The following is a 25,888-nucleotide window of genomic DNA, read 5'->3' as shown; positions in this document are numbered from 1 at the left end:
AAATGTGGAAGAAAGATCAAGATACGAAAGGAAAATGGTATGGAAGCATACAAGTAGACTTACCTGCAAGACCTTGGTATCATCGTATGCCAGATGTTCCTCGAGACTTTATTACTATCATAAATAGACTGCGTTTTGGTCATAATACTGCACCGTCACACCTTGCTCGACTCGGCATTATTGCGAATAAAACATGTTCACATTGTAATTCAAGTGATGGAACTGTGGAACACATTATCTTCGATTGTCAAAAATTTTTGATCGACAGACTAGTGTTGGCCAGTGAACTTAGTGATGTTGAAAATAAGTGTGATTTATTGTCCCGCCCGCCGCCTTTAAAACAATTGTTACAAGACGAACTTACTTATAAGCACATCTACAATTACATAAAAAATACAATAAAAACAATTTAATGGAATATGCTCATAGGCGTAACATAACGTCTATGAAAATTAAGAGTTGACCTAAAGGTTGTAAATGCCAGGTCATAAAATCCCAAAAAAAAAAAAAAAAAAAAAATCAAATAGGTACAAAATAATCACATCAAATTTTGCTATTTCATTGTTGGAAATTGGAAAACTAAAAAGTTACTGAAGTATATTTTAAACAGTTTAAAGTTATATTAAAATATGGCATCAGTTTTAGTTCCCGAACTACCTACATCTGGTTTTTCTTTTGAAAACTGCCAACGGTAAGTAAAATCTCACGTTTGACTGGCGATTTAAAAAAGTTTCTCAGAAACACAAACCTAATTTATCAATTACTTACAGAAATGCTTTTCTTGAACATAAAGGCTTTCCTGCTCCTAAAGCGACTAAGACCGGCACAACTATCGTTGGGATAATTTACGCAGATGGTGTCATTCTCGGGGCTGACACACGAGCTACTGAGAATACCGTAGTTTCAGACAAGAACTGCGAAAAAATTCATTATCTTGCGGCAAACATGTACTGTTGTGGGGCCGGTACAGCTGCTGATACAGAGATGACCACGCAGTCGGTTTCTTCTCAATTAGAGCTACAACGTTTACACACGGGTCGCGTTGTGCCCGTTGAAACTGCATCAACATTGCTCAAGCGAATGCTATTCCGTTACCAAGGTCATATTGGAGCTGCTTTAGTGCTAGGTGGAGTAGATCGTACTGGGCCTCATATCTACTGTATTTACCCCCATGGATCCGTTGATAAGTTGCCTTATGCTACCATGGGTAAGTTTTGATATCTAAAATAGGATAGCTAGATATGTAAGTTAAGAGAAAAGATATAAACAATATGAAGAAAGCAAATTTTCATCATGCTTCCATCTACAAAAAAATATTTGTAATTAAATCAATAATTTATATGTAAACATTTCTGTGAAGGTTCTGGATCTCTAGCAGCAATGGCTGTTTTTGAGTCTCGTTGGAAACCAAACATGTCTGAGGAAGAAGGCAAGCAACTTGTAAGAGATGCTATAGCTGCTGGTATTTTTAATGATTTGGGTTCAGGGTCAAATGTTGATCTTTGTGTAATCCGGAGTTCAGGTCCAGCCCAATATCTACGAACATATGAAGAGGCCAATGTTAAGGTAAATATGAAGATAAATTTACCACATATAGACTTAAATAAAAGAGTGTACCGATAAAAGGCTGGCAACACACTTGCAAGCAGTGTTAGTGACCATGGGCAGCATTGTCATTCAACATTAGTATTCATATTGTTTATTTTGCTGTATAAAAAAGAAAGCTTTTTAATAAATTTAACCAAATCCCTATTTCAAAAAATGTTATCAGTATATGTTTTTCAATTTACTTCAGCATTTCTACTATTCAAGCAACTACCAGTTGCATGATTCTCACGGAATTATTTATTAAAATTACAGGGAAAGAAGCAAGGCTCTTACAGGTATGCACTAGGCACCACAGCAGTATTGAAAACAAAGGTTATACCTCTAGAAGTTGAGTCAGTAACAGTGCATCAAGTACAACCTATGGAAGTTGAACCATCTTGCTAATTCATATTACTTTTAATAAAATTGTAACCATTTTTTTCCGTTTCACTCTCTTAATGTATTTCATATGACCAAATTATTTTACACAGATATTACCAAAAGGTAAATAAAACAGATACAATGTGTATAAAAAAATATATTATGTACTCTGTAAAAAAGTGTTACACTGAGATTCTATTTTTAAAGATTTCATTAAATAACTAATTTACATACAACCTTATGGAAAATAACATTAAAAATAATAAAACTTAATTCCCTTGTTCATAAAAAAATATAATTTAAAATAAAAAGTTATATTAAATATACTCTAATGGACGGATTTACAACATAGCAGTCTTAAATGTTAATCTAATTCTTTTTATGTAAAATAAAATCCCATGTATCTTTCCATCTGAGATTCATAAGATCAGTTTCAGTTAAATCAGTGTTACCATAACTAAGAACACTGAATTTCTTAAAAGTGAGTATTACATACGCAAGAAATACGACAACGAAAAATATAAAAACATGAATTAACGATTTTGTTTTTTCTCGAATGTGAAGGATGAAAAATAGGTGATCTATTACAAACGATAGGAGAAGAATTTTGAAGATATAAGCTGGTAAATAGTGGTGTAAAAAAAGTGTTCGATCCATGAAGAAAAATGGTAAATAATGTAGCCAATATCCTAAAAAGAGGATGTAACCAGCGTCATAGAACTTTTGTGAGGCGCGAGGCGGTAAATCGTTAATGTTTCTTCTTGTACGTATAGCATAAAGGGCAAGAAACCCTCCATACATTAATACGGATAGTGTTCCAGCGTACCACGTCACTAGGTTGCCGATTAGGTGTACCTGAGCCTGTAAAACACCAAATCACTTGCATTGTAAGAAACTTTTTATTGTTTTCGAAGAACTACGGATATTGAAAAAGCTATATCTAAATTGTGAAAAATAAAAACACCGGGATCGCTATTGCAAGTTACATAGAACCGGCGTCGTAAGAATTATGGAGGAATTACTATGTGGGAAACAACACACATACGTGAGGAAACCGGCATTATAGAAGAATTATCAATGTAGCAATGACACCCAATAGGAAAGGGGCCATCCATAAAGTACGTCACACGAATTTTAGGACTTAAGTCTTGAACCCCTCCCCCGTCCTTGTAACAGGTTGTCACATTTTTATAAACCCCCCCCCCCTCCTGATGTGACGTCACACATTTGTTAAATTTATGTATGTATTTAAAAATAATCGAGAGAAAACAGCTATTTTCATTTAATTAATTAAATATAGATCAAGTTCGTAAATTTTTAAAATTTTTAATTCACATCCAAACTTTGCGTTTTAGTATTTAAAATTTTAACATGTGACGTCACAAAAGTATTGACCCCCCCATGCCCCTTGTCACACGATGTCACACTTCGGTGATACCCTCCCTCCCTCCCCATTAACGTGTGACGTACTTTATGGATGGCCCCAAAGTGTTAAGAAAAAAAAAAACTTTGAAACCACTAATGCAAAACAAATAGGGTATTTTCATATTTGAGAGGTGAACGTGTTATTTCTTACAAGAGATTTCTATGAGGCAACTTTATACTTACATTAGACTGAGGCGAAAGCCAATAAGCAATAGACCGTTGGAGCAAGGGCCAATCTTGGGGCTCACTTGCGAACATATGACCTTGTGGCGCGTCACTGGAATGCGACCACATTTTGTACTGAAGCTCCAAAAATTTAGCCCAAAATGATAGTCTTGTAGCCGCTGTTGGTATCATTTCAGCGGTAACTAATTCGCGTTCACGCTCTTTTTTGTCCTCCGCTATAAAGAAAACTAAGTTTAAACAAATTTTCTTTGGTAAAATTTTTCCGCCTTACATTATGTAAAATGGTGGGACCGGGCTTATAATTTAAACACTGGATTACTTATAAACGCCTAAAGTAATAGTTAATTATTTTACTTACATTTAAATATAAAGTTTTCTTTAGAATCACAATATAATAATTCAGTTATGTACTAGGAGACACAAAGACATTTAATTCTGATGTTCGGAAATGAAAGGGTCAGAATATGGTAATAATGTTTGTGACGGTTAAAATAAAATAAAATATGTTTATTATGGAACATAAGATACATGTATCACTTATTTAACGTCATTAAATTTGAATTTGTAGGCATCCCTACTCATCGGCAAAGGAGACAGAGGGTCTTTTAAAATATCAAATCATCAAACAACACTTATTTTAAAACAAATATCACAAATTAATTAGTGGTAGCCTGTCTAGCACTAGTCCCAGGCCCTTTTATCAACTAGATAATCGTTAACTTTATAGTAAGCCTTTTTTCACAGCTTTTCTTTAATTCATTTCTTAAATTTATTAAAAGGCAGAGATAAAAGAGCCTCTGGGATTTTATTAAAGGTTTTATAGTTTTTATTTCTTTACATACATTTGGAATACCGATGCTCCTCAACATTCCACACTGTATCCTGGTGCGTGACCACCTTATCAGCGACCACCTCATGCTGATGGAATCCCCATGGGGGTAACTGCCTTCCACTATATCGGAGAGCAGACCCCGAGTTCATGTGGATCAGCCGCACAAGGGACCTGATGCTGTCCCAAGTGTCTCTATCCGTTTCCCGGTTAACAATCTCCACGCGCCATAAATTCTGTGCTGACATCGATATATTGTAATCGATGTAGCAAGATACTTCCTAAAATTTGAAAAAAAAAAGTTAGTGTATTTTTAAGCATATCTCCTCCGTCTGAGGACATTGGTGATGATGATTTTAAATAAACGAAATTTCAATAGAAATACACGTCATATAATAATAAGCTTCGTAGTATCTTAATGCTGGTTTTTTTTTATTAGTATAAAACAGACTTTTTTTAAATTCAAATTATAGGTACTATTATTGTAGACTGTTAAGTGGTTGTATAAAAAAAGGGTTCATTATAAAACACTATAATATTATGTTTTTGTTCTATCATAGATAATTTTTCACCACTAAGAGGCGGCATAGCTTTGCAATATAGGAGGCACACAATTATACATTATGAGCCTCTGCCATTTTCTTGTTAATTCAAAATTATTTACGACGTTAAGCAACTTTTCGATAGTTTGACCATATGTGATATTGTTCAAATTGGATTTTTATCTAAGTAAAGTGATGTATTTAGTCTTGCAAGCACGTGTGCTAAATTTCGTAAACTTTTAAACTATATTAAATCGTTCCAACCTAGGAAATCTCAGAAGAATCAAAATTTCATATAAACTTAAAGATTTTTAAAATATCATCCATACCTTCTAGAGGAGACCTGTATATAGCTAAATAATAAGTCGTAAATTTAATTAAAAGGTATTTGAAGTCGATTTAATCTGTTTAAAGTGCTGTGCTTGTTAATAACGCAAAGCAAATACAGCGACACCAAGGTTCTAGAGTCAAAGCCTTAATAAATCATAAAGGATACCAAGTGATTTATTGGTCATTATCCGCTATTGGTCCTATTTGAACATTTATCAGTAAAGCAGCTTAATTGCCCCATGGAGCTACGCGCGGGCCAACATCTTACCTGTGATTGAGGCGAGACGGGCGCAGCGACGTCATGCGAGTTCAACGCTCTCGTAGTCAACCCATGTACCAATTGCACCACGTCCCCATGACGAATAGCATCCGGTGGATAAGAGACAGTTAGAGACGCTTCATCAGGTCTCTTTACTATCCACCAATTGTTGACATCCTTGAAACTGTAGCAGGTGACTTGCTGCTGATGAGAGGAACCACGGCCGTCCGTGTATTTTACTGGGTATACGTGTGCGTGCGAGTGGAGCCAACATGTTCGGCCGTGAGAGTGTCTGAAAGACATAAGCGTATATAGAAGAGTGATTCGTTTCTACCCAGAATGGTATAGAGCCCACCCCAGGGTGTTGAATTATAAGTTCGGAATTCTTGGCTGGATATTTATGAATGTAATTTTCAGAAAGAGAGCTAAAGGTTAAGAATAAATTCCGAAAAAAGTCGTTTTTAGTAGATTTATTTATTACGTGACAAAGCATAATGTATGCTTAAAAATACGCAATACATTAGAAATTCTACATATGTATCGATAATATTAGAATAGGAAATTAAACTATATATGAAGAAAAGTATACCGGATCAAGTAACGTAACAAAGCACCGAATGTATAAAATTTAAGTAGGTAGATATTGCGTGTCAAAAACATATACATATATAGATATTAACTGTTTTTGACGAATCATGTAAATATTTTTTTATTATAGAATAGGTAAAGGGCTCAAGTGATGTAAAGTGATATGAGAGGGTATTCAAGTACGATGCTAGCCTTTCGAAACAGGTATAAAAATACTAGAACGGGCGTACCACCACTAAGAGAAATAAGTCGTTTTATAAAAGATTAGGATATGTATTTATACCTAGGGACAATCAATTATTAGTAAAATATTATGTAGTTCTAAAAAAACCTATTGGAGATATTATCTGAATCAAATATTCATTATAACATTTACCTTAATGTGATCTGAGATCCATGAGCAACATGTAATGGTTGTCCTTTAGTAATACTTGCAAGGCCACCCTGAAGCGATGCCTGAAATGCACTGGTCATCACACTATCATGTGGCCCAGCCTTTGGAAGTAATGCTAAGTGGATATAAAACACTCCTAAATACACACTTAATGGTATAACTATTAATATAGTTAGCCTCCATATTATTGAAAAAGTCAGACGTAATGTTGATTGAACTTCACTAATACGTCTCCACATTTGTTGACCCACTAAGAAGAATGCTAAGAAATATGTGCATAATCCTGAGTACTTTACTCTGAAAAACAATTGAGTATTAGTATGAATGAAAGGTGCAAAATATAAATTTTTATTACTCAACTAGCAGACTGGCCAAGCGTCGCTGTAGCTAAGGTTTTAGTTATATTACATAGTAGTAACCTATTCAAGGGAAACGGTAGGAGAACACCAGTCATGGGGACCACCATGCTTTTTTGGTGGTTATGCCATTAAATTGTAGCTTATTTGAAACGTTGGTACTTTTAACACAGCGCCATTGTGACTATTACAGAATTGTGACTATCAAATAATAAACAAATATTTTGCAATAAAATAATATTGCGGGTATAAATTGAGATTTAAGCTATCCTATCTTTTAAGTTAGATCAAACTGCACACTGTGAGCAAACTTGATTGAAATCGGTTCGGTAGTTTAGGAGTCCATAGCGGACAAACAACGTGACACGTAATTTATATATATTAAAATTATACATTTAATTTATATTAAAGCTATTTCTACAGCTTATGGAAGAACTGCTAGACTGGATATTTATAAAAATAAACTCCATTTTCTTTAATATAGATGTTTTGAAAATACTTACGAGAAACAGCATCCTATAGATATAGCTCCAAAGCAAAGCCATAACACAGATGAAATACCAATTTTACGATTGCTTTTCATTATGCAAAGTATTCCGCAAATGCCAAATAAAATTTGTATACTTTCCAAGAGCATAAACCTGGACTGTGTTAACAAACTATTCTCTGAAACAAAAATATAAACCAAATTAAAGGGTTTTGTGATAATTATAGGCAATTATTTTTTCCTATCATTTAAATACACATGTAGGTACCTACAGTAAAATTACAATAAAATTAAATTAATTAAATAATAAGTAGCCAATAGATAATGGTTGACTGTAAGGAGAAAAATAAATTAAATAAGGTAAGCGCAAGATGGGCAAACCTACATAAGATATATTATAGTTACTTAGATATAAAGAATAAAAAAAACAATAAAAACATATGTTGACAATGAAAAAGGGCACATGAATAATTTCAGTTAGTACGAAAGTTGGCGTACGATGCGGACAGGTAATGCTTAAGCTAATATATATATATATTATATGCATATGGAAGATTCTCTATCTTAGGAAAGGAACAGGAAGAATTCCATACCCTCACTGCGGAGACCGTAAAGCATTAGGCAAGAAAGGAAGAGTTACGTTAGAATTTTAAGTTGTTTTAGCCCATGCCTACGCGAATGTCATCAGCAACCCTGACCAGCGCGGTAGTCATGCTATCACCAGGAAAATACCCAGACTTAAGTGGAGAAATTTTTGTTTAGAAATTCATTTAGTTGTTTATGTAAAAGTGTTATATATTATATAGAAATGGCAGAATCAAGATGAGTTGAAAATCGTTTTTTTTGGAATGGGGATCTTATCAATAAACATCCAGTAGTAGTTTGTATACGAAATATATTAAAACTCACCAAATAACACCAATAAAGCTGCAAGTATAGCTGTCCATTGATAAAAACATATCTCTATCATAAACTGATATGAAACAGCCACCAAAAGAGCTCCACATATGGCAGGTACTATTCTTAAAGCTGTGACAGGCACATTGTCAGCATATGGTGATCCAATCCGATCAAATGTAAAGTTTCCATCATAGCCAGCTATCTTACTGGCCATGTAAAGAAGCTCTTTTCCTAATGGTGGATGAGCATCAAAGAAAAACACACCTTTTGTATATAAAGATACATATCGACCATAGTGTAATTCATCAAAACTGGAACAATCATTGAAAATCTTTATTTTTCATCAAATCCTATCCATATCAAACAATAAAATTCTCCTCTACATACTTATAATGATATGGAATAAAAATAAAAAAAATAAGTATATAATGCAGTTTCATCAAAATTTTGTTGTTTAAAAACTGTCATCTCCTAAGATACTATAAAAATTACAGTTATTTAAAATATATAATCTTAAATAGATACAAATAAGATTAGATCAGACAATTAAAACCTTCACAAATAATGCATTACTTGACTAGATAATTTATTACCACAAAAATTGCTAGTGTGTGTTTGTGGTCAACAAAAGATGCTGCCATGGATTTTTTAACTTATCAATGATGGTCTGTTTCTATTGGTAGTAGTGTGATATATATGGGCTTACTCAATTAATAATATAACTAAGATAAATTTAATTTTCAATTTGAAACAGTAGTTTCTAGATTACCATGTTTTACCATAAGACAAATTTGATAGATAAGTAGATAAAACAATGTTTTAATATGTTATATGTTTATAGTTAAATAAAAAGAAACTTACACGATATAATGAGGGTTGTCTAAATTGTACAGTCTAGTGCAAAGACCCAAACTTAAAAGCATAAGAAAAATTATATCAATCTCAAATTTTATAGAACATTGCTTTTTTAATACACCATCTTCTTTAGATTCTATTAAAACTTCTTTTTGTTCCTGACAACCTTTATCTGCTGGTGCTCCATCACCCTGAGATAAAAAATAAACTTTTATTCCTTTAATGAAAACAGGAACAACCACATAACAGCTAAATATTATAACTTTGATAGAATTTATATCTATTTAATATTAGGGGCCTTTAAAATTATTCTACAACCACAATTAATTTCTTAAATAGGTCAAAATTAGCAGTAGATCCAATGAAAATTCTCAATGATTACAAAAACTTAAGTTTGTTTACAGCAATAAATATACTCTGGCTGCAGTAAAATAATATACAATTTAAGTTACGTACAACTTCTCGTTTTTCTAGTTTTGTATAATTTTCTGAATCTGAAACTTCTTGGATTTCACCAATTTTTTTCTTGGCCTTCCGGTTTTTCAAAACTCCTTTCGATGTGTCCATTTAATTGATTTATAATGTAGCTCGTTATCATAAGGATGTGAAATAAATAGTTATCGACGTGAAATTAATAATTAAATGTTACTGCGAAGTGCGAACCTCAATTCGCATTTCGCATTCGGTTGTTTTGTAATTGTGGCATTTGTAATTTTTTTTTTTTTGTGTCAATGTTAACTATTAAGGTACAACAACGTTGATTTTTGACGATTTATGGCAAAAAAACTTTATTATTATTATTCTTTTAAGTTAAACTTTGGTAATAGAATGTGAAGTTTTATATAAATTTATTATATTCGCCACTTTAATCTTTACAACCTTTCAAACATCGAAATCTATGGTCGAAATTCTCATCTGTGACTACAGAATTTTGAATTTTATAAACAAAGTTTTAAACTTTTGAAAATAAACTATCTTTTCCTTTATTTTATGTAATATAGGGTTTTAAACTGATGTAATACGCTTGTAAGTATTTACTATGTCCCTTTCTCATTCAGTGGATACTAATTTAAAAGCTGATTTGTTTCAATGTCCGGTATGTGAACGACAGTTTTCACAAAGTATTATTGAAACACATGTAAATAAATGTCTTTTCTAAATACACAAACCGAAAATAAACTAAAGAGATCGGGATCTTATGGCGATGACAATGAAACTGTCGACTCGGCAGTACACAAACGTATAAAAACAGATGTTGGTAGTGCAAGTACAACTTCAAAAGAATTCTCGGTGCCAGTGAAGGTATCTATAGAAATATGTTATATATGCTTATTTGTCTTGTAATATTTACTTTTACTTTCCAAAGAAATTTAAAGTAGTAATATTTATGTTCTAGACGACAAATAAGTCAAATGAGAACCAAGAAATGATACCAATAACGGAGTCTCTTACATTTGATAAAAATATTCCATTGGCCGAATTTATGAGACCTTCTCTGTTAGAGGACTTAGTTGGACATACAGATATATTTGGACCAGGCTGTATGATACATTCAATGCTTGTTAAGAAAAAAATACCAAATATGATTTTATGGGGTCCACCAGGCTGTGGAAAGGTATGGTTTGGTATGGAAACTTAATGGTAAATGCATAAAGTAAAATAAATTATGCATCTTCAGGTTTTTATTATCAGACAATTTCATTTATATTTGTTATTGATTAATTCAGGTTCTAGTTAGGTATTTTTTAAAACTTTTGGTGTTTACATTCCCAACATATTTTTTATATATTTAAAACCAATAAAGATGTGATATAAGTGAAGCAAGTTTTGTATTAATAAAACATTGTAATAGTTTCTATGTATCTTGAAAGTCAATCAATAGTTTGTGTGATTCTAAAATAAGGCAGTATTTTTAAATTAATGACTAACAATTTTTTTGTTTTAGACATCATTAGCTAATGTAATAGCCAATGTTTGTAAAGAACTAAAAACTCTTAGATTTGTGAAATTATCAGCAACCATGTGTGGTGTAAATGAAGTCAAGGAGGTGGTGAAGGCGGCTAAAAATGAATGTCAGTTTAAGAGGCACACAGTGTTATTTATGGATGAGATTCATAGGTGATTGTATGTTAAATTTAGTAAAGAATTACTAGCTTTGTTTGCACATACATGCAAGTGTTTATAATAGAATACCTGTGAACCTGCAATGCTTGTGCTAAGACCGACTTATAAAACCAAAATGTTAATATATCTTCCAAAAACTTTCATATTTAAAGTGATCTTTTATTATTTCAGATTCAATAAGTTACAACAAGATACATTTCTTCCTCATGTGGAAAGTGGAACAATAACATTGGTTGGTGCAACAACAGAGAATCCATCCTTCAGTTTAAATAATGCTCTCTTAAGCCGTTGCCGAGTTATTGTTTTGGAAAAATTATCAGTTGAAAATGTTATACAGATTTTAGAGAAAGCTATTCTCAAAAATAATTTGGCCGTGATTGTAGATAATCTAAAGGAGAGAAAGAGTAAATTTGGTGAAACTAAGTAAGTATTCCAACAACTAGTTATTCAACACTACAATGACAAAGTTACAACCTTTCATTAGCAAAGGGAGTTGATGCTGAACTAAAACATGTTTAACATAATTGTACATTAATTTATTAATATAATATTAAAGTAAACAAACCAAACATCATTTATTATAGGAAAATAAATATAAATTTCAGATGTTTTATAGAACGATCATCACTACAATGGCTGGCAGAGATGTGTGATGGTGATGCCAGAATTGCTTTAGGCGCTTTGGAACTAACACTTAACTCACAAAAACCAAATGATAAATCAGTCCCATGTGTGACTCTTGAAGAAATAAAAGATGGAATTAAGGTAAAAAAAATTACCTTTAAATTCACATTTCCCGCCAAATCAAGGGTGTCGAACGGAAGAGAAGAACTGGCAATAAACTCTCTGTCGCTCTATTCAATTGCTTAGGTTTTTTTTACAAAATGTTTGTAAGCCTGCAACCATTACATCATGCCCCTTATCACATGTTAAAGCAGTTCATTATTATAAAGACTGACCAAGACCAATGTTTGTACCGCTATTGGTTTTGCAGTTGGTGAACCTATAGTTAACTATTCGTGATTCATGTGTCCTTTACATTATTATGTTTAAATTGATTGTTTTTCTTTATTTAAGTTATTGTAAGTAATTTGTAGTTTTGCACTTGTTGCGTTTACATTATTTTTTTTAACTTTCAGTGGTTGCCTGGAAGAAATCGCTCTAAGCGATAAGGCCGCCCGTAGCCGTCCTAAATATGAAAGTGTTCTAATGGGCTATTTTGGCTAATAGTATGAAAATAAAGTTTTATTGAGACTAATGTGTAAAAAACGGGTTTAAAAAGCATTATAAGAGTAAAATAACTTGTACATAAAAATTCATTTATCAGAAAGTCGATAATTAAAAATATTGTTTTTTATACGTCAGTCACGTGACACAGAACGGTCACAGATTAGTCGAATCGACGATGATATACCATGCCAGTTAGGAATGTCTTCGCCTGTCTAAGCCTATCTTGAAGGATAATTTCCTCGAAGACAACTTAATAAAAAAACTAACTAACTTAACTAATGTAGTTTTGTTAACTTGATCAAAATATAATATAATATGTGTATTTGTGTCATTTATTTATGATAATTAACACGTAAAAACTTAACTTTTGTTTACTGTGACGTCGTAGGGTCTAGTGCGACGCCGTCGTAGGATCTATTGACTAGAGAAGAAATTATAAACGTTGAATTTGAAATTTAAAACCAACACTTAATAGAATTAATAAAAAAAATATAGGTTCCATAGTCAAGTATGCATAATCTGAAATTGTTTTTAAACTTTTGACAAATATCCCATTGTACTAGTTTTGTAATGCAACGAAGTATCTAATAAAATGGTTTAAATCAAACCAATAATTCAATTCCAGAGGACCCATATACTGTATGACAAAAAAGGGGATGAACATTACAATATAATTTCTGCTATACAAAAATCAATTCGTGCGAGCGACGATAATGCAGCTTTGTATTGGACCACTAGAGCCCTACATGGAGGGGAGGACCCTTTATATATCGCTCGAAGGTTGATTAGGACGGCTTGTGAAGATATTGGTTAGCATTTTTGGATTTAGATCACTATTTCCTAGGGCTTCAGAGACAAACTTAGCGCGAACTATGACTTCCGTATGTCAAAATTCAATACATTTTTTACATACGGGGATCAGTCTAAGCACTAAGTTTCGACTCTGAACTCACCCTAACATCAGTCTTCGAAAGATACGAGAAAGTAAAAAAACATGGGATCTTAACATTCTGCAAGCATTTAAGTTAAAATTTCAAAAATCGTAAGTTTATAAGGGAGCGTTCAAGTATTACGTCACGCAATTCTTGGAAATTATTGACCCCCATGTAACGCGCCGTAACGTTTTTCTGTACCCAATAGTAAAATGTTTCGTGACCACATAATGACTCTTTCTACCTAAAAGTTTCCATTATGTGGTGTAAAGTACTGGAAAGTCGAAAATAATATTAATAATAACGCGTAATTCAATCCCCGCCCCGCATCGTAACGTTTTACAAGAGGACCCCCGCCCCTCAAAATTCGTTACGTAATACTTAAACGCTCCCTGATGGAATCTTGGTAATCAAAAACTCTTTTTCTTAAATAAAACAGTAATGAATATATATATATATTCGATTTTACTAAGGATTTGATTCTTTTATTGAACACGCTTATCTCATATCATCCCAAGTGTGAGTGGGAATATTTTTTTTTTTGATAGTAGTCTGTCTGTAGTATTTATTAAGGAAGGCCAAAGGTTATAACACGACCTATCTAACGTGGATGAAACCACATATAGTCATCAAAATTTTTAAGGTTTGGGAGATCCTAATGCACTAGTTGAAGCCGTGTCATGTCTCCACGGTTGCCAACATATAGGAATGCCGGAATGTGACGTACTTCTCGCACAATGTGCGGTGAGACTAGCTCGGGCACCCAAAAGCACCGAGGTATATCACGCTATGAAAAGAGTTCAACAAACATTGAGAGATACTAAAGGATCCTTGCCTCCGATTCCAATGCATTTGCGAAACGCGCCAACGAAACTTATGAAAGAATTAGGTGAGTATAAATAAACTTAATTGTTTAGATAAAATATCCAATATTGTTAAATGTAACTCTAACGCTGGCCATAGACGGACCGCATGTTGCAGTCGATACCGACTGTTCTAAGCGGTCGCCGCACGGCGATCTGCAGTTTCCAAACTAAATTCATATCCGCAATACACGGACCGCACGACCAGTTTCTGAGCGGTCGGAGCAGTCGCTCTGCGGTCGAGTCTCGCCGTGCAGTCGACTGCTTAGAGCTGCCGGACCCACCATACACGGACTGCTGCTACAAGCGGTTGCTGCCGACCGCGCACCACTTCCTCAAATAAAATACTAACTAATTTATCAAATGAAACCACGGACATTCTAAAGTAGTTGAAACACTTTTTAGTGTCTTCTCTCAGCTGGGGATACAAAGTATGAAATATTCCATGCTGTTCTCTTGATTGTAGTATTGGACGCACCCACATACTAGGGTGTCTTCTACGCCTGCGCTTGCGTTATAATAGTACAAGTAGCAGTGTTTCATCGAATTCCATCTTGTAAATGAACTCGCATCAGAATTATTTTGCGGTCGAACACAACTGCTCCAAGCAGTCGTAGCCGACTGCATTATGCGGTCCGTCTATGGTCAGCTTTAGTAACAAAGGCTTAAATGGTTACATATGTTGATGAGACTTTTTCGTAAATATACTTTTACGAATGGCTTGACAATAATTCGTCCCATACAATATATGTGCTAATCAGCTGTATCACTTTGGGAAGATTGCTAAACATTTTAAGACTCCCCAAACTATTTATTTAGGTACAGTGAACTATATTAACTCTTAAGTGAGACTTGTCATTTTATACGTTTTTGATGTACGCAAGATAGCTTCCGTAAATATAGATTTAGCGATAAATAATGGGAGTATAAGATGTAAATGTGATGCAAATTGGTAGCAAATGTTCATACTTAACTCATTTTCAGGATACGGGAAAGGATATAATAAAAACCATAAAGACAGTTCTGGACTTACATATATGCCAGACGGAATGGAAGATGTTAATTTTTTCGCCGCTTCAAATGGTTGCTAATTATGTTTGAAAGTTTAAGATGTTGCTGTGATATCATTAAAACAATAATTTACTAATTTGCATTTGATTTTGTATATTCCCTAGAGTATAATGATTTATTTATATATGGACCGATAGAGCAGACACACCAGTTTGATTTATCATTTTATTTAGCATAGCAGCTTTGGTTACCCTCCAAGCTGAACCAAATGGTAAAAAATGAGGCTTAGTACTAAGTCTTGACTCCAGTACTGCAAAAATGTATTGGATTTTCATACCAGTCTTAGTTATATGAATCTCACCCACAGACCTCAACTATATGCATTGGGTAAATCAAGCTCTTACCACTAAGCACGGCTGCTGTTCGAGTTGTCGAAAGGTTGTGGTTCATAGTGATATTTTGCAGCTGTTTTTGTGTAAAATAATTGTTTTTAGATTAATCTATCAGCTCTGCATAAACTATTCAAAAATATATTTAGGAGAGCATACATTCACTCCACATACAATCCATAGGACATTGGTAGAGGGAATAAAGATGGTCTTGTTTGACCCGATGTTTAAATTTAATCAAAATTAAATAAAAGAATAACCTCCTAGTGTCATTTTTATTTGATAATCTCATTTCACAATTTTTATGACATGGTAAAAATTCATTATTTACAAGAAGTAGACATTATAGTTATAATTATCTACAACATTGTACCTTTTTAATTCCTCACTATTCCAAAACTGCCTGTAATTATAAAAAATAAAATAACATTATTTCTTACTTTACAACATTATTGCTGCACATTGTGCAGAAAATACTTAGAATTCCTACAACCTATGGAGCACTTTACGATGTATGCGAATGCTTTATTTGTAAATTAATGATCTATTGCTCATGAAATTTACCGTGTAATTAAAAGCCTCACTAATATTTACAAAGCCACTACAGAAATACCATACACGCGTATCATTCACTCACATACAATTATGTCAATTATCTAAAACAGAAAATGAGATACGAAAAAGTTCCAAGATTTTTACAATAATACTTACAAATAAAAATTAAGCTAAGGGCAACTAAAATTGTCTAAATAAATTAGAATCAGACTTCTAATTTGGATCCTAATGTGAGGAACAACTTTATTTTTTTTATTTTCACATACAATTTGTTTCATGTCAAAAGACCATAAAACTAAATAAGTAAAAAATTTGTAAAGTGGAACGTTTACATTGAAACAAAATATATAAAGTAGCCGATGCTACGAGTTTAGAAGACATAGTCCGGCCCGGCCATGTCAATTGCCCAGCGGAACTTATCACGCTGAGTTTTGTTGTAAATCTTCTCGATCGGTACACCATGCTTTTTGCACCTATAGAAAAATAAAATAGTTTTCTTCAATAAAGAACATAACATTTATAAAGGAAAATACATTTATCAAGAATTTCTTTCAAAAGGGACACCATAACATTATTCAATCTATATTATATAGATTTAAAGTCGAACCAAATAGCATACTATTGTTTCTTAAAGACAAGTTTGGGTACAGGCATTCTTAATTCAAGGGTTTGATTTGTTTATCTGAGATTGTATAAAAATATATTATTTTTAACAATTAATTACACTAAATTTACATACCATGATACGGAAATACGTGGATCCAGATAGTTCAGTTTTGATGTGCCAAGGGCTATAGTTTTGTTTTCATCTCTATTTGTTTCATCCAATTCTAGCTTCTTCAGTTGTTCCTTGAGGCGATCCAAAGCTTTCTTTTTCTTATCACAGTTAAGTTTTTCCTTAACAGAGCCTCGTTTGGCAGCTTTGCTGGCTTGCCTATAATCTTCCTCGGCTTCATCAATCTGATCCCTCTTTGTTTGTATTTTCTCTTTGAGAGCCTCCATGGATTTTGAATGACCTAAAAGAATAACATGCCTTGATAATCAAATAATTTTAAAGATGTATATATATAATGGTATTATACAACAATCAATCTAAATCTACACATAACATAATTCTACAAGGAGCCTAGTGCTAATTATTAGTAAGTTTGTTTTGGATATTTATTATATACAAATGTGTTGCATGCAATAAATTAATTAATTAACTTATCAAGTTAGGGCCTTAGATTTCTGTATCTGTTTCATGGTAGTGTTTTCTAAGTAGGTGAGGAGCCTTCTGTGACTTACACAGGGCATTGACGTTTTAGGTCTAACCCATTGCGGTTTCCTAACAATGTTATCCTACAGCATACAAGAAAGTGTTAAAAGTGTTATAGTCAGAAAGACCATTAGTCAGCCAGGGATTGCAACCTGCAACCTCAGGCATAACTCGCAGGCCACTGCTCATTTATTATGAACACCAAACTTAACTTAGACTTTAAGATTATTTATCTAAAATTTTAAAAGGAAATAATCATAAAACTACCTTTAGGTACAGCACGCTGATGGTTACAAAGTATAGCAACAGCACGGTTTGCTCTGTTGTAAGCTAAAATTTTTTCAGGCACAGTAGCATCTGGGTCTGTTAATTCTTCAAGTTGTCTCTGTAGAGTGATAGATGCATTGTAAGTACGAAAGACCTTGGCAGTCAAACCAGGCATCAAATCTTTCAAATGCTCATTTAGCGTCTGAGTGCTCAATCTATCAAACAAATCATCACTGTCTTTTTTGTTCTCCATAAATAATTCGAGATTTTTAAACACCCGTTTCTCCACTGGGACTTCATTGTAATATCTGATAGAATCTTTACCAAGGAAATCAAACACAACCACATATTCTTTGCCATCTTTTTCTTTATGCAATTCAATATGTTCAACCCTGAGTGAGCAACAACCGACAGTATCAGCCTGGTCATCGTCTTTCTCATTACCAGCTCTCAAAGCAAGACGATCAATAAAATACAATGCTACAGCTCGTTGGCGAACACGCATCTCCTTTGCTTTCCAATCCAAACGATACTGGTCTCTTATTTTGTCAATGCACTTGTGTAGTTTACGAGCTGTTTCATATTTCTGCCAGTCTTTTTCACCTTTAAGTTTTGAGCTTGGATTTAACATAACATACTTTGATTGACCTTGAACATTTTCCGTCCATGAAGCTAACCATGTAACAGTGTTGTCATGTCTGACATCCTTCCACTTGTGGCCCGGGGGTGGTTTGGGTATTTTACTATCTTTAGAACAATTTATAGACACATCTTCTGGTATAACCCTCCGTTTTAACATACCCATTTTTGGATGCTCACCACGACCTCTAAATAACCCAGGTGGCTCAATTCTAAAGTTACCTATCTTCTCTTTGTGCCCATCAATAACACAAATACCATATTCTTTCTGTATTTCTTCATTTTTAGCTTTCAGTGTAGCCTTTTCTTCTTTTGTACGATTTTTGTTTTTCTCAGATTGATGAAGGAAAAAAGTTTGCATTTCCTTAAAATCACACTTTGAAAGGTCCTTTATTATTTTTGCTTCTTCTGATGTCATAACTTTACGCCAATCATTAAAGAAATTTGTATTAAATGTAGATTTTGTTGTATAATCATGGTCAAGCATTCGAGCATAGAATCCAGCGACTTCTTCACTGTCTTGAGAAAGCCGCATTTCTTTTCCATCATAACGAAATTTGACATTTGGTGGTAAAGGTTCATAGGGAGGTGCAAACACTGGACCTTTATGTTCCAGAAACCGCCATTTTGTTCCATCATCGTTTTTCTGCTCTTCCCACCTAAAAAACACATGTAATTAAGACATTGACAATAACAAACATGTTTTGCTTACTACAACAACAATATTACTTTTTTCTAGGCACTCTCAATTGTCTAACAAATAAAGTGTTTACAACAACATTACTTCGTAAAATCGATTTTACTTCACATAACCAAACTCTTACATTGATTAACATAGCTATATCGAGATAACCTCATTACGGTAAGTTATGTTTAGTTTCTTACGTCACAAACGTCACGTTTATAACCTAGACGTCATGCGAGTGCGGTCACACAAGCAATCTCAACGCCATCTCATGTAAATTTAAAACTATCACACTATAGGTCAACGCCATCTACTAGTGTACTTGTGAATCTCTTGCAAAACATTTTGTCGGCTTTCAAGCGTCCTGAAGTCTATTATCAAATGTATGAATATAAATACATGTAAGGAAAACATAATATACATATTTTCCTATACAAACTCTTTTTATATTTTATTTTTCTTCTTTGCCGTCTGATCGACGATGATTAATTTGTCACTTGACATAATAGATGTATATATTTTTTTCCATTATAAAACAACATTTAAAGCCTATATTCTAGGTTTTATAAAATAAAATAATAAAGGAAATATGTATATTATGTTTTCCTTACATACATATATACTTTCTGTGCCTATAGAAGAGTAAGAGATCAAGACTATACTTTGTTGAAATAAAAATATAATAAAACAATTAAATTGGCTTTCTATCTAGTTTATGACTATTGATTCAGAAACGACACTTCACCCCGAGAACGGGCGTCTAAGAGTATCTATTGTAATTTAAAGATTTATGTACTCACCATTTCCAAACCTCTTGATCCTCGTCTTTGCCATCCTTCTTCTTTCGCTTGGTGGGGCTAGGGATTTCATCTGGTTCAGTCTTAACTTTTCGTTTTTCTGCTTGTTTCTTCTTCTTTTTAGGTTTTTCTTCTTCTTCTTCATCGTCGTCATCATAATCAACAGGTTCTAAGACAGAATAATTAACAATAAAGATTTATAACCTAGAAAATAGGTGTTGCATATGCTTCTGGAAAACTTGCTTTGACTAGATTTATTTCTTAACCCACAAATCCTGAATGCTTTATTTGTTAAAATGAAGAATAAAGTCTTAAATTTCATATATGCACAATGCACATATTTTAATTCCAAAACCTTTTGCCAATCAAATAACTACCAAGTTCAAAAATGTAAATATATATATCACAACTACAAGTAGCATGTCATGATATTACTTACCTTTCTTAATTTTTTTCTTAGGTTTCTTCCTTTGCAACAGTGGTATATCTTGTTCATCATCACTGATAGCCCGTTTCTTTATTGCCTTGCGTTCAGTCTTAAAATTAAAATTGATACATTTAGCCTTGTAATAAGCTTAAACTGTAAATCACAACCTGTTACAGTCACAACTTTGTTACAGGAGTAGAATGTTATATTTATATTCTATAAATATATAGTTTCAATAGAACTAAAATGAGACATAAAACTTTAAATATGTGTTATACAAGTCAGATAAGAAGAAATCTATTACTTTTTTTTACTATTTATTTTCAGTTTTGCCATTAACTGATAGTTTCTCTTTTGCTGCCATACCTTCCGAGGAATTGTATTAATAGCATTGATTGAATAAAATGGCAGTTTATTTAGTTAGAGAGACCAGATAACATAAGCTCTCACCAGTGGAATATCCTCTTCACTCTCACTCTCATCTGGTAGTTCACCGAGAGGCTCATCCTTAAATTGTGAAAGGGAGTAATCACATGACGAGGCAGTTGTATTTGCTCCTGCAAATCCATCTTCGCTTTCTTCTTTTATCTCTAGCTTTATAGAGGTTTCATCAATCTATGTGAAAAAATAAAAAAATGACCTGCAATTAATGTCTGAATTTTTTCTTGATTGGAAAATATAATATGCATAGTAAGTTTCTGTCACTATTTATTTTATTTTACAGTTTCACCACTCAGAATACAATCTTAAACACACAAACAGAAACCAAAACTTTATATTTATATATTTCACAATTAAATAACATAGTATTCTTAACATAAATAACTACTATATTATTACAATATAAGCACACCTGCAATGGATCATCTTTTCTTGGTGAATCTTGAGAATCTGAATCAGATTTAATTTTTAACTTTTCTCTGTCTTTCTCCTTATGCTTACTAGAGCTAGAAAAAAAAAACATAACTTAGTTTAAAAAAAAATTCATGTTGACTTCAAACTTAGTTTTGTCTAATTAAATTAAATTTTAATATACATTGTTAACAGTATTTAATGGATACACAGTTTCGCTATAGAATTTTTTGTTTGTAGAAAAAGAAATTTAGTTTTACTGTTATAGCATTCTATACGACTTAATAAGATGATAGATAATGTAAAATAATAACAGAACAAACGCTTGCATACTATGGCACATTGTTATAATTAAACAGAATGGTTGAAATGCAGCTTATGTACAGACAGTACAAGCATGCCTGACATGGGACAAGTCATTCTGTAGTTCTCCTTCAAACTCCCTAAAGTTTGACTTTAAATTTACATTGTGTTTATACTTTATTTCACAACTAATGTTATCTTTAATTTACAATTACTTTAATCAATCAAAATCTATTAATGCAATATTGCAATAATTACAGGACAACTTTATTTTAAGGATTACCTGTGTCTATCTTTATCTTTGGAACTTGAGTGCTTTTCGCTCTTGTGTTTATCCTTCTCACTCCTCTGTCGATCATGGTCACGGTGTTTGTCTCTGTCTTTAGATTTATGATCCTTCGATGACAAATGTTCCTTATCCTTTCTTTTTTCTCCATTATTGGATTTATGCTTGTCACGATCACCCCTATCCCTGTCTCTATCGCCTTTCTCCTTGTCTTTGTCTCGATGTTTCTCTTTGTCACTACTTCTTTCTTTATCCTTCTCTGAACGATCCCTATGTTTATGTTCTCTATCCCTTTCTTTGTCTTTACTTGAAGATTTATGTGAGCTGCTGTGATTTTTACTGCTAGAATGCTTGTCACTAAAATATTTGTAATATTAAGTTATTGTATGACCTATTTAATCTACAGAAAAGACAAGAAAATTTACATAACCTAGTCTTTTCCTCTTTTTTTTTCATTCACTTGTGGCTAATAAATTTAACTATACTATATAAAAAAATACATGTATTCTTAATGGACTCTATCTAAATGGGATCTTAGAGAACTGAAACCAAGATTAAGGAATATTCTAGAACACTCACCCACTGGAGCTGCTATGTTTGGAGCTCTTATGGTCGCGATCTTTGTCACGATGCTTGTCCTTACTTGACGATTTATGGCTACTTTTATGTTTCTCGGAACTGCTATATCCGTTATGTATACCATTCACGTGTTCCTTTTTATCTCCATTTACTTTACCCTTTGAAAAATAACCAAAATTATTAACTTAGTTTAACATATTTATATTATTTATTTCGAAATTGAAGAACGAACTACAATAAATGCAAAAATTGCAAGACATAAAGATTAATCCCTTTAACATGGCTTGGGTTCTATTCAACGTAAGAAGTACAGTACAGTAGACGCCATATTGGGACTTAGAAAATTTTAGCTTTGTCGCTCGATCCTTCACTAGTAAATATGAATTTATACGCGATATTGAGACATAACAGACACGTAAATAGAGAGCACGGCTTATTTTAAAATTATTGTACTACTTACAGAGTCACAGTCATTATCACTGGTAGGATTTTCCACACTCATTTTGCCTACGTATACGCCGTTACTCCGAGATCAAAATTACATGAGGCCGGCGGACTGAGCGGCTGAGCTCAAAGTTGAAATTGAAAACTGAAGCTCGCTGCTATAGTCGACAATGGACACACTACGCAAGCGCATTTCGTAAGAACTTCACTGTCAAGTTATGCTGTCAATGTCAGCTGGAGGAGGATTTAATTAGAACCTAAGTAAAAACCAGACTAGCATGGAAAAAACTGTATGTAAACTAAATATTTTCGGCGTTGAATTATAGATATCCCGTAGGTATGTGTTAATCAAACTAATGAGGATTAGGTAAATAAAAAAACATTGAATATAAAACTAACAGCCTAGTGTACATCTTATTACCCTTATCACATCATTACTTCTTAGTTTCCTTAGTTCATACTATTTGGCTCGTTAGCTCTATTAGTGCGGTTTCTATGCTTATTCTTATTTCATATAAGGTATACACTTTTTTGTAGATTTTACTTTTTCTTTGGAGTTTGTTATTTACTCACAGAGTATCTTTGGAGTTCTTACTTCATAATATATAGTACACTATTAATAAATACTCTGTGGTGGGTTCATTGGCACATTAGGAAAAGGAAGAGTGGACCAGTGATGCCAACATTGGACTTTTCCCCCCAAATTTAGGGGGAATCGAAATATATAGAAAGATTTTTAGGGGATACATTTATTTCAGGGGTACTTAAATCAAGAAATGTATTTTTATTTTTTTCTAAAAAACCACATAACTGTATACAAATAATTTATTATACCAACAAACATAACCAAATGTTAACTCCAAGCGTGGCATATGAAAAGGCTTTAACACTCAAATATCTAAATAAGAGCAACAAACTTAACAACAACTGAACAACAACAAAACTAATGTATTATTAATGCATATTTGAATGTTCCTATTTCATTCGAGTGTACAACAATAACTTAGGGGGTATTTGAAGTTGGCCCTAGAGGGAACATTCTCTAGAAGTTGACACTTGACATCACTGGAGGCGACCCGCGACAGTGGACTGTGGAAGTGTGGAGTGTGGACTGTAGACACGTAAAGAATGTGGATAAACAATTGAAGGACCTAGGGTTTTCCTTAAATTATATTATAGTAAAGTAATTTTTGATATTATTAATTTAGGTGATAGTTTGGAAACAGTCATAAGAAAATTAAACTATGAGTAGTTTAGGTGCAGATGATGAAAATGGTAGTAAAGTGGGAAATGACTTAAATAATTCTCAACGGCATTTAGAAAGCGATGAAACAGAGTGCATAAATAACACTGGAACAAATAATAAAACAGAACATGCATCTGTTGTTGCAGCTCATTACAATCACTTGGAAGAAAAGGGTATAAGAGAACGCTTTAAGTCTCCAATTTTTTACCTTAGAAACTTTAATAATTGGGTCAAAAGTGTACTTATTCAAGAATATGTAGATAGAGTACGAGGAAACGTTTACGGGAAACGATTGAGAGTGCTTGATATTTGTTGTGGAAAAGGTGGAGATTTAAGTAAATGGCAAAAGGCTTGTGTTAATCATGTGATATTTGCAGATATTGCTAATATTTCAATCCAACAATGTAAATCAAGATATGATGAAATTCGGAAATGTACATTTACTGCTCAGTTCATTGCTGCCGATTGCACTAAAGAGAGTATACGTGATAAGTATACAGACCCTTCTATAAGATTTGATATTGTGAGCTGTCAGTTTGGTCTACATTATAGCTTTGAAAGCTTGTCTCAAGTAAGGCGAATGCTAAAAAATGCCACTGAGTGTCTTAGTCCAGGAGGTTATTTCTTTGGGACCATACCAAATGCTTATGAAATTATATCACGAGCAAAGAAATCACCAAATGGTCAGTTTGGCAATAGGATTTATAATATTAAATTATTATTTGACCCTAAGGATGGCTATCCTTTGTTTGGTGCAAAATATGACTTTCATTTAGAAGGAGTTGTAAACTGTCCTGAATTTTTAGTTAATTTTGATTTATTTAATAAGTTAGCTAGGGAATATGATCTCGAACTAGTTTACAAAGCTGGATTAGGAGATTTCTATAAAGACCACATGGAAAAGTATAAACAATTACTGCCTAAAATAATGTGCTTTGAAAGTTATCCTGCCCCACCTGGTAAACAACTCATTGGTGATGAGTCTGAATATGAACATGCAAAATCATTCTATGAGAGTATTGACAACAAAAGTCAAACAGTAGGCACCATGAGTAAATGTGAATGGGAGGTTGCAAGTAAGTTTATATGTTTTCAAAGGTTTTTTTGAAGGTACATTAGGCTTCTACTTAATGTAGGTTGATTGTATATTATTTTAGTTTACGAAATCACAAAAATTTTAAGTAATGTTTGTACCTAATTTGGTATTCCTATACCCTTATAAGGTACTGAGTATTGTAATAAAACGAGTCTCTATATTAAGACATAGATACATTTATATTAATAATGTAGGCACAGTACATCTTCCGTAATAAAAAAACAAAAATACATGGCAAATGTTACAATAACAATGTGGAATAATTTCTATGACATTTCATTACCAACTCAAGAACTTAATTTAAGATGTGAATACACATTAAAAAATATATATATATTTGATTCCGTAAACTCGATTAAACATTCTTTACAAGTTTAAAATAAAAATCAATATCAGTCTTGTCTTGTCTTTTGAAGATTTGCTAACATATGATTAATTGTTTTGTTTCTTTTCAGCTGTTTATATGGCATTTGTTTTCAAAAAATGCAAGAAATAAGGTGATTCCGAACATACATTTTTATTAACCTTCATAACAATAATATACACAAAATATCAGTTTTTAATTTACAGAAAATGAAGTCAATCAAATATGTCTCAATTTATAGCATAATATTTTTTAATAAATTAAATATACTTTGCCCAAAAATGATATAGACAATAAAATGTTAATCCTATGTAAACATGTGTTTTAATTTTGCCCCAACAAATTTTATTTCACCTACAGTAATGCAAATGAAATCTAATCTATATTATTTGGCGATTCATATAAATTACAAAGGTTAGTGA

General features: G+C 32.8%; 5 protein-coding genes across 6 annotated transcripts; 3 read left to right on the top strand and 2 right to left on the bottom strand.

Annotated features, from left to right (window-relative positions):
• Positions 1–527: 527 nt before the first annotated feature.
• On the top strand, positions 528–2,025 carry LOC125056205 (proteasome subunit beta type-7). Its single transcript, XM_047659210.1, has 4 exons — positions 528–691; positions 771–1,207; positions 1,361–1,566; positions 1,861–2,025. The coding sequence occupies exons 1-4, from the start codon at positions 630–632 to the stop codon at positions 1,990–1,992; spliced, it is 837 nt and encodes a 278-aa protein (XP_047515166.1). The 5' UTR covers positions 528–629; the 3' UTR covers positions 1,993–2,025.
• Positions 2,026–2,194: 169 nt separating this feature from the next.
• Positions 2,195–9,815, bottom strand: LOC125056203 (protein O-mannosyltransferase 1). The gene is made up of 9 exons (XM_047659208.1): positions 9,576–9,815; positions 9,126–9,310; positions 8,274–8,575; positions 7,381–7,543; positions 6,504–6,818; positions 5,549–5,831; positions 4,422–4,689; positions 3,577–3,794; positions 2,195–2,829 (listed from the first exon to the last, which is right to left on the bottom strand). Exons 1-9 carry the CDS (start codon positions 9,684–9,686, stop codon positions 2,338–2,340), a joined length of 2,337 nt encoding a protein of 778 aa, XP_047515164.1. The 5' UTR covers positions 9,687–9,815; the 3' UTR covers positions 2,195–2,337.
• A 122-nt stretch (positions 9,816–9,937) lies between these two features.
• LOC125056204 (ATPase WRNIP1-like) lies at positions 9,938–15,415 on the top strand. The gene is given in 9 exon segments (XM_047659209.1): positions 9,938–10,267; positions 10,270–10,421; positions 10,516–10,734; positions 11,065–11,237; positions 11,415–11,666; positions 11,849–12,008; positions 13,099–13,282; positions 14,049–14,294; positions 15,253–15,415. Coding segments are annotated over 9 exon segments (1,602 nt in total). The 5' UTR covers positions 9,938–10,158; the 3' UTR covers positions 15,360–15,415.
• A 514-nt stretch (positions 15,416–15,929) lies between these two features.
• Positions 15,930–22,941, bottom strand: LOC125056047 (DNA topoisomerase 1). 2 transcript variants are annotated; one of them, XM_047658900.1, is made up of 10 exons: positions 22,777–22,941; positions 22,317–22,474; positions 21,735–22,094; positions 21,150–21,243; positions 20,747–20,911; positions 20,309–20,405; positions 19,873–20,038; positions 17,749–19,046; positions 16,963–17,239; positions 15,930–16,696 (listed from the first exon to the last, which is right to left on the bottom strand). In XM_047658900.1, the coding sequence occupies exons 1-10, from the start codon at positions 22,816–22,818 to the stop codon at positions 16,594–16,596; spliced, it is 2,760 nt and encodes a 919-aa protein (XP_047514856.1). In that variant the 5' UTR covers positions 22,819–22,941; the 3' UTR covers positions 15,930–16,593. The 2 variants fall into 2 exon arrangements, with proteins under 2 accessions (XP_047514856.1, XP_047514857.1); XM_047658901.1 differs by lacking the exons at positions 19,873–20,038; positions 20,309–20,405; positions 20,747–20,911; ... (2 more) ...; positions 22,317–22,474; positions 22,777–22,941 and adding an exon at positions 19,117–19,265.
• An 874-nt stretch (positions 22,942–23,815) lies between these two features.
• On the top strand, positions 23,816–25,782 carry LOC125056049 (mRNA cap guanine-N7 methyltransferase). Its single transcript, XM_047658911.1, has 2 exons — positions 23,816–25,082; positions 25,558–25,782. The coding sequence occupies exons 1-2, from the start codon at positions 24,005–24,007 to the stop codon at positions 25,596–25,598; spliced, it is 1,119 nt and encodes a 372-aa protein (XP_047514867.1). The 5' UTR covers positions 23,816–24,004; the 3' UTR covers positions 25,599–25,782.
• The last annotated feature ends 106 nt before the right edge of the window (positions 25,783–25,888 follow it).

The sequence above is a fragment of the Pieris napi genome, chromosome 14 (genome assembly GCF_905475465.1).
Source record: "Pieris napi chromosome 14, ilPieNapi1.2, whole genome shotgun sequence".
Classification (NCBI taxonomy): domain Eukaryota; kingdom Metazoa; phylum Arthropoda; class Insecta; order Lepidoptera; family Pieridae; genus Pieris; species Pieris napi.
The sequence above is the reverse complement of the archived record's forward strand: the minus strand, read 5'-3'. Positions and strand labels throughout refer to the sequence as shown.